Here is an 11,391-nt window from a genome sequence, read left to right on the forward strand (position 1 = left end):
GGAAAAATTCCTCTAAAAAGCATAATATTCATATTTTTTAAAAATTAACAGGCTATATAGCATTTGCACATATTCAGTGTTGTAAGAAATTGATGATGAATGACCTCCTCAGAATCCAGTATTCACACACACGTGACCCTCTGAGATGAGAGCCTGAATCTCCTCTTCCTAAAGAGGGAAAGGACTAAGATAGACGAAGATCACTGTCTAGAGATGGAAGGACTAAGACGGACGAAGATCACTGTCGAGAGATGGAAGGACTAAGACGGACGAAGATCACTGTCGAGAGATGGAAGGACTAAGACGGACGTAGATCACTGCCTAGAGATGGAAGGACTAAGACGGACGTAGATCACTGCCTAGAGATGGAAGGACTAAGACGGACGAAGATCACTGCCTAGAGATGGAAGGACTAAGACGGACGAAGATCACTGCCTAGAGATGGAAGGACTAAGACAGACTTAGGTCATTGTCGAGAGATGGAAGGACTAAGACGGACGAAGATCACTGCCTAGAGATGGAAGGACTAAGACGGACGAAGATCACTGTCGAGAGATGGAAGGACTAAGACAGACGAAGATCACTGTCGAGAGATGGAAGGACTAAGACGGACGTAGATCACTGCCTAGAGATGGAAGGACTAAGACGGACGAAGATCACTGCCTAGAGATGGAAGGACTAAGACGGACGTAGATCACTGCCTAGAGATGGAAGGACTAAGACGGACGTAGATCACTGCCTAGAGATGGAAGGACTAAGACGGACGTAGATCACTGCCTAGAGATGGAAGGACTAAGACGGACGAAGATCACTGCCTAGAGATGGAAGGACTAAGACGGACGAAGATCACTGCCTAGAGATGGAAGGACTAAGACAGACTTAGGTCATTGTCGAGAGATGGAAGGACTAAGACGGACGAAGATCACTGCCTAGAGATGGAAGGACTAAGACGGACGAAGATCACTGCCTAGAGATGGAAGGACTAAGACGGACGAAGATCACTGCCTAGAGATGGAAGGACTAAGACGGACGAAGATCACTGTCTAGAGATGGAAGGACTAAGACGGACGAAGATCACTGCCTAGAGATGGAAGGACTAAGACAGACGTAGATCACTGCCTAGAGATGGAAGGACTAAGACAGACTTAGGTCATTGTCGAGAGATGGAAGGACTAAGACGGACGAAGATCACTGCCTAGAGATGGAAGGACTAAGATAGACGTAGATCATTGTCGAGAGACAGCACAAAAATGTTCAAACTTTGAACACGGTCAAGACCCTGCTGTTCTGATCACACATTTTCACTGGGCTACTTATCTCCGCTACTGACATCAGGTCTCCTCCATCTGTGTCCAACTAATTCATGTGTGTCCAAGACTCTAAGAATCTAATTCCCGAAAATTATGTAAATATTTTAAGAAAAGTAAAAGGCGAGACATTAAGATTTCAGCTTAGGGAGTTCCCATCGTGGCTCAGTGGAAACGAATCTGACGAGCATCCACGAGGACGCAGGTTCGATCCCTGGCCTCGCTCGGTGGGTTAAGGATCCAGGGTTGCAAACTGCAGGGCATGGATGCTGTTTACACATGGGGAAAGGAAGCTGCCCAGCATGTTTTAGAAAGTATTATTTGGAGATTTTCCTCCTGTGCTGACAGACCAAAGAAGTCTGTGCTGCGATAACGGAAGCCCGAGCTAAAAGAACAGGGCAGGCTTACCCTGTCTCTCCCGACAAGCAGCAAGATCTGTACTCACCAAGCCTCCGCAGGTTGAAAGAGCCACGGAGGAGTTTTTGTGGGACCGTAAGGAGCCTTGATAAAAGCAGAAATCCTCGGGCAGGAGGGGCTGCACGGACTTAGTGCCCCGCTTTCCCAGCGTCTGTATGAGAAATCCAGGAGCCACCAGCTTGCTGGAAGTTTCCAGATCCATGTGGAAGTCTTGCCGGAAGCCCTGCAGCCGAAGGTGCAGAGAGCCCACTCCGAGCTGGGCCAGCGCCCTTTTCCTCCTCTGGGGGTGCGAGATGTCGTGGGACACGTAGTCACCATTGCGGTCAACCTCGTAGGGAGACACCAGGTCATACTCTGAAAGCGAGAGAGGGGATGTGGCTGAGCAACTCCAGCCTCCGGAAAAGGGTCGGCAAGTCTTCAAACATAATTTCCTACCAGATCCTCTCACGCCGCCAAAACGGAGGGAGGAAGGGTCGACATCCACCCATCCTCAGCTCCAAACGGCGGAGAGCGTCGAAGCAGAGTTACAAGGGACCATCCTAACAGGGCACTTTCAGGAAGTCGTCCCTATCACGTGGGACCACCAAATCCAGCAAATCCAGCAAATGCTATGACGCGTCCAAGGAGAAATGCATCACAGACCAAATGAAACTAAGAGTGGACTTTTCTGAGCCCATTGCTTTAGAGTAATTATAACAAGAAACCATTTTTCTAGTTCTAGACATTCATCAGTCATCCACGGTCTTCTACCAACGTCTACATTCCATTGCTAAGAAAGGTTAGCTGAAAAGTACGGATGGTTTTTCAGAAAAGGGTCTAAAAGGCAAGTATGACGGACCCTCTTCGGTGTCTCCTTCCAAAGTATTTACTTATTAAATCAGTGAACTGCAGGAGAAAAGGCAGAAGAGTCTGGGTTTCCCAGACGTTCACATTTGGAGACACTGTGTATCTCAGCTGTGTATCTGCTCCCAGTGAAAACCACTGTTGACCCTCCCGCTGGCCTGGGTTCTTAGCACTTGATCGCATTTCACACTCCAGGGCTGTTCAAACCCATGAACTATACCCTTCTTTCCACTCTACAGTATGTTACAGCAGGCTAACGTGTAGGCAAACAAGTGACTTATTCGGGGAGTTCCCATCGTGATTCATCAGAAATGAACCTGACTAGCATCCATGAGGTTGCCGGTTCGATCCCTGGCCTCGCTCAGTGGGTTAAGGATCTGGCATTGCCCATGAGCTGTAGTGCAGGTTGCAGACAAGGCTCGGATCTGGCGTTGCTGTGGCTGTGGGGTAGGCTGGCAGCTACAGCTCTGATTCGACCCCTAGCCTGGGAACCTCCATATGCTGTGGGTGCAGCGCTATGGTATATATTCACAATGGAATACTACTCAGCCATAAAAATGAATGACACAATGCCATCTGCAGCAACATGGATGGAACTAGAGACTCTCATACTGAGTGAAGTAAGTCAGAAAGAGAAAGACAAACACCATATGATATCACCTATATCCTGAATCTAATAAATGGCAAACAAGTGAAACTTTCTACAGAAAAGAAAATCATGGACTTGGAGAATAGACTTGTGGTTGCCAAGGGGGAGGGAGTAGGGTGGATGGGGAGCTTGGGGTTCATAGATGCAGACTGTTGCCCTTGGAATGGATGAGCAATGAGGTCCTGCTGTGTCGCACTGGGAACTATGTCTAGTCACTTATGATGGAGCCTGATAATGTCAGAACATAGAATGTGTACATGTAGGTGTGACTGGGTCACCTTGCTGTACAGTAGGAAAAAAAAATTGGGGAAATAACAATTTAAAAAATAATAATAATTTAAAAAAGACAAAAAAATAAAAAAATAAGTGACTTATTTTGAAAACATCAGGAGAACCCCAAGGAGCAAACAGATTTGGTGGCACCCAGATGACATGCTGGGCTCCTGTTGCAGGGAGTCCTGTAGCTTTGCATGGGGTGCATGTGCATTCTTTCCCTCTCTGGGCAAAGTGGGGAGGACACACTTGTAGCTCCTTCAGGATCCTGGGCAGTGGCCCTCAGCCACCTTTCTCGAAATATTGCAGCTGTTTTCTACAAAAGGGGGTCTTCCCTTGCAGAATCATTTCTTTTCCATTGCTTGGCCAGGAGTCTCTCCTTCATTCCCACCATGGCTACAGCCCTTCTGCCTCCAGAGCTCGGGGAGAGGCTGTTTCTGGTCAGGCAGGACAGATCGTGGAGCAGCGACACAGGCGTGGCCTTCGTCCTGGGGTCAGAGCTTCCCGCACCGTCGTGTCCTGAACTCCAACTTGGCCATTTAGACTATGCGAAGGTAGATTTGTTACAGATGACGTGACAAAGAATTTTAGTTAACATTCTGTTAGCCTGATGTATACCTTTCAAATATTTAATTTTAATTTAATTTTTTTTTTGTCTTTTTGTCTTTTTAGGGCCACACCTGAGGCACATGGAGGTTCCCAGTTCAGGGGTCTAATTGAAGCTGTAGCCACCGGCCTACACCACAGCCACAGCAACGCCAGATCTGAGCAGAGTCTGCGACCTACACCACAGCTCTCGGCAACCCTGGATCCTTAACCCACTGAGCAAGGCCAGGGATCGAACCGGCAACCTCATGGTTCCTAGTCCCATTCGCTAACCACTGAGCCATGACGGGAACTCCCCTTTCAAATATTTAAGCATAACTTGCCTGTGCCCCCCTCTGCATGCTAGCGATGGACAGGCAGGCCTTTGAGAGGGCCTGCTTCCTAACCTGCATTTGGTCTCAACGCCCAAAAATAACGGGCAAGCAAGATGTCAGGCTTTCTCCAAGCTTCTCTGAGATGCCTCTGAAGTGGACATCAGGCCCAAGCTCCAGAGGGCCAGCCCCACGCGGAGGTGGACAGTCCAGAAAGACTCCAAATGCAACTTCCTCTCACATATGTAACATGCCCTGATGCGGATATGCTCAACCTCATTCTGATTGGCTACGGAAACACATAGATCCTTCTTTTATTACCAGGACACACTCTGGGGAGACCTGGTTTGTCTTATGCTTAATAACCGGGCCTTCAGCGTGGGTTGGCCATGCTTCTTGGAGGCATAAGAGAAAATAAAACAGTGCCCTGCAGAAGTGGCTTTTGGTCTTAAGTGAACAGGACTCGGGGAATTACTTGCTCTGGAAAAAGAAATTTTTCTTCACAGCCAGAATTCTTTTGGCAGAGGTACCTGCCCATGTGTTCCTGGGCCGTCCTGGCAGGTAGCTGAAGATTCACACTGGAACAGAGTGGGGGACAGCCAGTGCATGCCACAAAAGGCACATGTTTGGGTTTGGGAGAAGCGGAGAAGGCCAGGGATGGCCCAGCACTGCCCAGAGTCCCTCGTGCTGAGGCCCATGGCAAGGCGAGGGGCGGAGGCCCAGCAGCCACCCCTCCCCAGGGCTTGGTGACAGCCTGCTGCAGCCCAGACTGCCTGCTTCCTCAGGTCAAGCGCTTTGACCTTGACCCTCTAGGGCTCACTCCTGGGCCCACTGGCTTGCCGCCTCCCCCCCCCCCCGCCCCCTGCCAATGCAGGTAACTGGGGATCTGGGGCCCATGCAGATTAGACAGGCAGCAGGTTCTGGCCACCAACCTTTGAAATATAGGTCAAAGCAGGGCACTGGTGTCCGCTTGGGCAACATACATTGGGATTGTTTCATATTTTACTTAGGGAAATGAGGAACTAAAACAAATCTGGTTAAATTGTATGCAACGATGAAAAAAATAGGGGGGGAGTAAAATAGGAATTCATGTGCCTGGTGGAAGTAGGTGATTCCAGTCTGGCCCCAGCCATTCCTGAAAAAGGGGAAAAGCGCTTGCTTATTCAGTTTGCATTTTCACAATCCACCTTCATCTCATCCCCGGGTTTCCGGATGTGCAGGGAAGGTATGACAGGGTCGTGCTAACACCTCCGCCCTCCCCTGCAGGCTCTCAGGGAGTGTCTCCACCGCACACAAGCCACTTCCCTTCCCAGCAGAGGCTGGGGGATGAAGACACTGCCTGTGGACTGCTCCAAACGCTGGCTAATGAGCAAATTTATTGCACAGAAAAAGATGAGCTACCATTTAAAAAAAATCAAATTGTTCCCAGATGACATAAAGGCATATTCTTCTGATCTTTACTTTGGAAGACATACAATCTTTATCCGTCATTAGGTGGGGACATAGACTATCTCTTTTTCAGAATAACAATGGTTAAGCCTCTTGTATAGAAACACACAGCACCTTGCTGGTGATACACAGTTAACGACCCGCTGCGGGGAGCAGGAAGGAATAGCCAGTTTAGAGCATTCCCCAGTTTCCCGTATCAACTCTCCTGCGTGGCTGATGTCGATCAGCACGGAGACATCACTGAACTCAGAGCACGGAGGACTGCAGGAGAGCAAACTCTATAAAGCATTTCCACGGTAGAGATGCAATAATAAGGCATATAACCTCACGAGGGTTGATGACAGCAAAACTGAAAGACTTGGGGAGCGCTGAGTTGCCAGTGTTTTAATCCTGTTTTTAATATGATTTATTTCACTGTGAGCTTGCATATTTTGATCCTCAACAGACCAGCTCATACAATTCCTGACAAGGTACTCATCCTTTCGGGGGGCTGCCCCAGAACACCACTGCAAAGCCACCCGCTGTCATTATCCACAGCCCCTTCCTGAGAAGGAGAGTGAACATGGGTGAAACTGTGGTCCGGTGGTTCCCAACGGGGGTGCCACCCCTCCCCCGCCCCCAGGGGACACCTGGGAGGTCTGGGGGCCTTTTGACTGTCAGAAAGGGGGAGGGGGGAGCTGTCCTTTTGGAATCCAGTGGGTGGATCCAACGGTGTGGTGCGGTGGTGACACACTCTACCAGGAACGGGACAGACTCCCACGACCAAAGGTCGGCAGTGCCAAGGTAGAGAGATGCTGATCTCATCAAAGAGGAGCTTCATGTCAAATACGCACCCCGGTCATGTACACAGGGATGCGGAAAAGGCTGTAGCTGAAGAACTCAACGAGTGAACAGGGTAAGCCCGGTTTCTCCGTGTGCATTGACCACTCTTCTCAGAGAAGGCAATAGCTCATCACACTAAACTGACAATTCAGAACTGACTCTGGAGCCTATGTCTTGAGATTAGAATCGCCCAAAATATTGCCATGTGATTTCAAGAAAAAAAAAAAAAGTCAGTGAGATTCCTGATCCTTGAGAATTCCTTAAGTTAAGACTGTGGTCCTGCGTAGGGTTTTAAGCAGAAGAAATTCACACGTGGCGCTCCAGGCAGCGCCCTGGTCGACGTGACTTCGAGGAGTGTATCTGACTGCGCATCACGTCTAGGAAGAGCCCGGTTTGAAACTGTGTGCGTGAGGCTTGGACCACCTGGGAGCGGGCAAGGGCCGGCTGGTTCCAGCTGCAGGGCGCACCACGGCCCCCCTCTGCCATCAATGGCATCACATCCACAGCTTGAAATCCGCCACAGTGGGAGTATTCAGCCCATGGGAACCAGCAAACGTTACAGGTCAGAGCCCCAAGAACCTGGTAAACATTTATACCAACTTGACGGGTCTCATGTTATGCGAATGTGCGAATATACATCAATATGAACTTCAAATGCGCGTGCGCGCACGTGCACACACACGTCTCGCATGTCCAACACAACAAAGTTCTAAAGAACTTCTGACCTTTGACCTGGAAGCTTAACTTCCTCTAGATTAAAAAGTTAGCAAGCTCCTGCTAGGGCTTTGCTCTCAATAAGACCCAATTATCATGACACAGGTAAATCGGTAGGAAAAGCATTCAAGTCTCCTGTTAAGGAACAGCAGTGCTGACTCAGCCACCATGAAATAAGTGTCCCGAGTGTCTGAAGATATAACTGATCTTAACTAAGTTATCTCCTGTTGCCTCACAGAACACCGGGAGTTCTCCTTCATATTGCACCAGTCCTCCAGACACCAGCAACACCGGAAATACAGGGTGAAATATATATGTGTGTGTTAAACAAACCTTATGGCCAAAAGAGTTGTTGCAAAGCCAAAACTTTGGATTTTGAAGTCATGCAGCCGTAAATAACCCCAGCATCAGGCACAATCTATTTCCGCTCAATATCCTGGGTCAAAGAGGTAACGTTCTGAGCAGAAACGGTCTTTTTTTCTCTGGTCGTGTGAACGCTCTCTGCTGAAACCCACCCTTTCACCTGGGCCTTTTGGAAGAGCTCAAACACCTGCATGCTGGGGGATGAGGCTGTGGTGTGTCCACAGGCTAGAGGGTCACTGACGAAGGCTGGCACGTCCCCCTTGAGGTTCTGACCAAGGGAGCTGAGGGATGGGAACGCTGGGCGTGTGACACCCGCTGAGATGCCAGGTGATTAGAGCCACATGCCTGCCAGGCTGGAGTTCAGCCTGCAGGACTCTCTTTCCGGGGAAACGGGCTCGCTCCGGCACAAAGTCTTGGCTTCTCCTCCTGAAAATGGTTCTGCCTCTAAGGCTCTACCTCACAGAAAACCCCATACACCTTTTTTTTTTTAAGTGGGGAAGACTACTAACTAGGATATAAATAATTACATACTAGAGTGAATCCTAAAAGAAACATTAAAGAAGACAAGGGCAAGCCCAGAAATTGAGCTTTAAATAAAGAACCTTCTCTTGCAAATAAGTGGCAAGTGATTTTAAACGGTCTATCATTTTTATCTAGCGCCCTCTGGTGGTGCTGGAGAAGATTCCATATTCTGGTTTTCATAGGATTTATCACTCGGGAGAGAATCTCAATAATTAATGCATATATTAAATTATTGTCTTTATGGAACTTCATCAAGATGAAAAAGCCATATTCAGGAATCTGCATTATTAACTCAAAATTTCTAGGTTTTCTGAAAATATGTTGGCGTAATCAAACCTGGGTCTTCCTCTTCAAGTCACTAAGGACATCTGAGATGGCAATTTGTGGTCGCAATTGATGCAAAGTACTCGCATTCAGCAGCTGCCAATGGACTGGGTTCAGATAAAAACCAGCTAGCAACCGACATCCCACACCTGCTTTCAGGTTTTCTCTAAAGCAGTTCAGAACAGAGAAGTGCATCCCTGAGACAGAAACGATAAATGCCGCTGGTGAACAGTGAAAGTAAAAAAAGTACACTGCAGAAAATCAGACTTGTTGTTATGTCAAATCGTGGCAAAGGACCTGGACACTGCTTACGACATGAGCAAATGACCCATTCCCTGCACTACTAGGTTTCAGTTACACCCAACTCTTAAAGAGCGTCCTTTTTGACACTAAGATGGCAAGTACTGTGCAAAATGACTGTCCCTCGTCTCATCTCGCGCTTTGATGGTGAAGGCTGTAAAGAGAGAGACTTCACTGTAAAAGGTCAGAGGGGGGCGGTCCGGGGAGGGGACGAGGGGATGAAGAAAGTGGTAATAAGCTCTTGGTCACTGCTTTCACGGGTACTTTACTGTAACCCTAGATTATTCCTTCCTCTTCTATGGTTAAAATTAAATACATTGTCTTGCTTTCTCCCCTAACGTTGATGGTAATAACGCTGCTAAGCCGTTTTTGTTTTACAGGGAAACAACATAAACACTGGTGAAAGTGGACTCGCAGGTGCTCGCTCTTTCGGTTGTAAAGAAGCACAGCAGCATCTCACCAGAGTTCCTATTATTATGAACAGTCGCAGCACCTTGTAAACTAGCGTGAGGGGATTTACGAGCGGCTACACGGCAAGGATTCGACCCCCCTCGCGGACTTACCGCCCTTTTCCACCCAGCCCGGCCACTCCGCGGGACCAGGAGAACGCTGGACGCTCGGGCTCCCGGGCGAGGCTGCTGCGGGTCCCACGGCGCACGCAGGTGCCTGCTGAAAAACAGCGGCGACACCTCGGTGAGACGGGGGCTGCGCGAGGGGAGCCTCGGGGGACCCTGTCCCTCTAGTCGGGGACTCACCTGCACACCCACCAGCAGCAGCACCCAGAGCGCCGTGCAGCCGGGGGCGCGCATGGCTGGGCTGCCCCGCTCGCCCCGCGCCCGCCGCCAGCGCTGTGCCCCCGCGGGGAGAACGCACGGTTTCATCTAGGGGCGCTCCGAGGGGCCCGGGGCCGTGGGCTGCTCCCCAGGCCCGCGGTGTGCAAGTGGGCAGCGAGGACCAACCCGACCGGCGCGCAAGACCGTGCCCCGCGGTGACTGCGCCGCCCGCGCCGGGGTTATTACTGCGGCTCCGCGCCGCGCGGGGGGCGGAGTGGCGGCGGGGGCGGCGGCGGCGAACCCGCCCGCACCGTGGGAGAGCGGGGGAGGGGAGGGCGACGGCGGGAGGGGGGGAGGGAGGGGGCAGGAGGGAAGCAGGAGAAAGGGCGGCGGGGTGGGGCGCGAGGGGCGGAGGGCGGGAGGAAGGGCGCTCGCCGACCCGCCGTCGGGCCCGTGCGGGGCGTTCCGCGGGCACGTGGGTGGCGAGGTGGCCGGGGCCGGTACGCGGATCGGGCTGCCCTCCCCGGGCCCTCCGCACTTGCGGTCCGCAGCGGGATGGCTGGCCCCTCGCGGCGCGGCGCCCTGCTCTTCGCGGTCCTCACCCCGAGGCCCCGAGCTCCGCACCCGAAGACGGGGCGCGTGCAGTCCGCGGACGGGCGGCGGGCCGGCGCCTGAGCCCCGAGCAGGTTGCGCTCCAGCCCCGGTGGTGAGGTTGGCTGCGAATCAGGGGTGCCCGGACCTTCTTGGGGGTGTGCGAATGTGCTTTGCTCTCGGGTTCCTGAAGGGATGGGAGACGGGGGAGTCCAGGGAGCTCCGTCCCCCGTTCCGTTCCTTCGGCTCCGGGACGTAGCGGTGCACCCGGTCCGAGCTCTCGGCTCCCGTTGACTGATTTGCCGTGAGTGCTGTCAGGGCTGCTGGGTGCCTGGGTGCTGCCCATAGAGCGAGAGGCATTGGGGGCCCGAGTTGGTACTGGCCCAAGCCTGGGACTCTGCCCCTGTGCCAGTCACACAAGGAGGCCAAGGGAGCCGCAGACGCGCGGCCACTGTTCTGGCTACAAGCCCAGCCGGTGTTCTACACCTGTCGGTGGCACGTGTGTGTGAACGCGCGTGGTGTGTGCGCTTGAACGTGAGCGCGCGGGTCAGGCCCTGGGTGCGTGCGAAGGTGCATCTGTGCCACCTTGGGTGTGTCCCGGGTGCATGTGTATGCACAGGTGCGTGACTGCGCGCGTGCGCCGGTGCGCGTTCTCAGGCAAGTGTCGCGCTTGTAACCACTATGCCTCACCAGCTGCTCCTGGCCTCCTTGACCTCTGAGACCTCTGACCTCCTGCAGGTCCCGGAAGTCGGAAGTCTGGGCTCCTGCTTCGTGGTTCCTCGCATTCGGTGTAGCCCAGGCTTTGCCTGCTCTGCACATTTTGGAGAGGCGGATGGAGAGGTAATTGGGGCAGTGGCTTCCAGCCGCCTTTGCCCTTTGGCGCTGAGCCTGTAGGTGCCTCTGGCTTCTGGCAGTCCTGCAGAGCCAGGCATCCTGGGCAGGGCCACCAGGACTCTCCGCGCTGGGGCTGGCTCCAGCTCCATCTCTCGCTCTTTCTCTCTCTGTCCCTCTCTCATATGCATTTATTTGAAAGCATTTCAAAAGCGGGAGAATTTTTACATAAAGCTTTGCATTGGGGGATGGCCTTAGAAGCCACCCCCACCCCCACCCCCAAACACAGTAGCTTC

The 11,391-nt window shown here is 52.0% G+C and overlaps 1 protein-coding gene across 1 annotated transcript in view; it reads right to left on the reverse strand.

Annotated features, from left to right (window-relative positions):
• The window catches only part of ADAMTS16 (ADAM metallopeptidase with thrombospondin type 1 motif 16), a 164,333-nt gene extending 154,396 nt beyond the window's left edge, over positions 1 to 9,937 (reverse strand). Inside the window, 3 exon segments of the mRNA XM_021076731.1 lie at positions 1,753 to 2,078; positions 9,464 to 9,569; positions 9,656 to 9,937. Coding sequence (XP_020932390.1) covers positions 1,753 to 2,078; positions 9,464 to 9,569; positions 9,656 to 9,781 — 558 coding nt within the window. The 5' untranslated portion in view covers positions 9,782 to 9,937.

The sequence above is a fragment of the Sus scrofa genome, chromosome 16 (assembly GCF_000003025.6).
Source record: "Sus scrofa isolate TJ Tabasco breed Duroc chromosome 16, Sscrofa11.1, whole genome shotgun sequence".
NCBI classification, from domain to species: Eukaryota; Metazoa; Chordata; class Mammalia; order Artiodactyla; family Suidae; genus Sus; species Sus scrofa.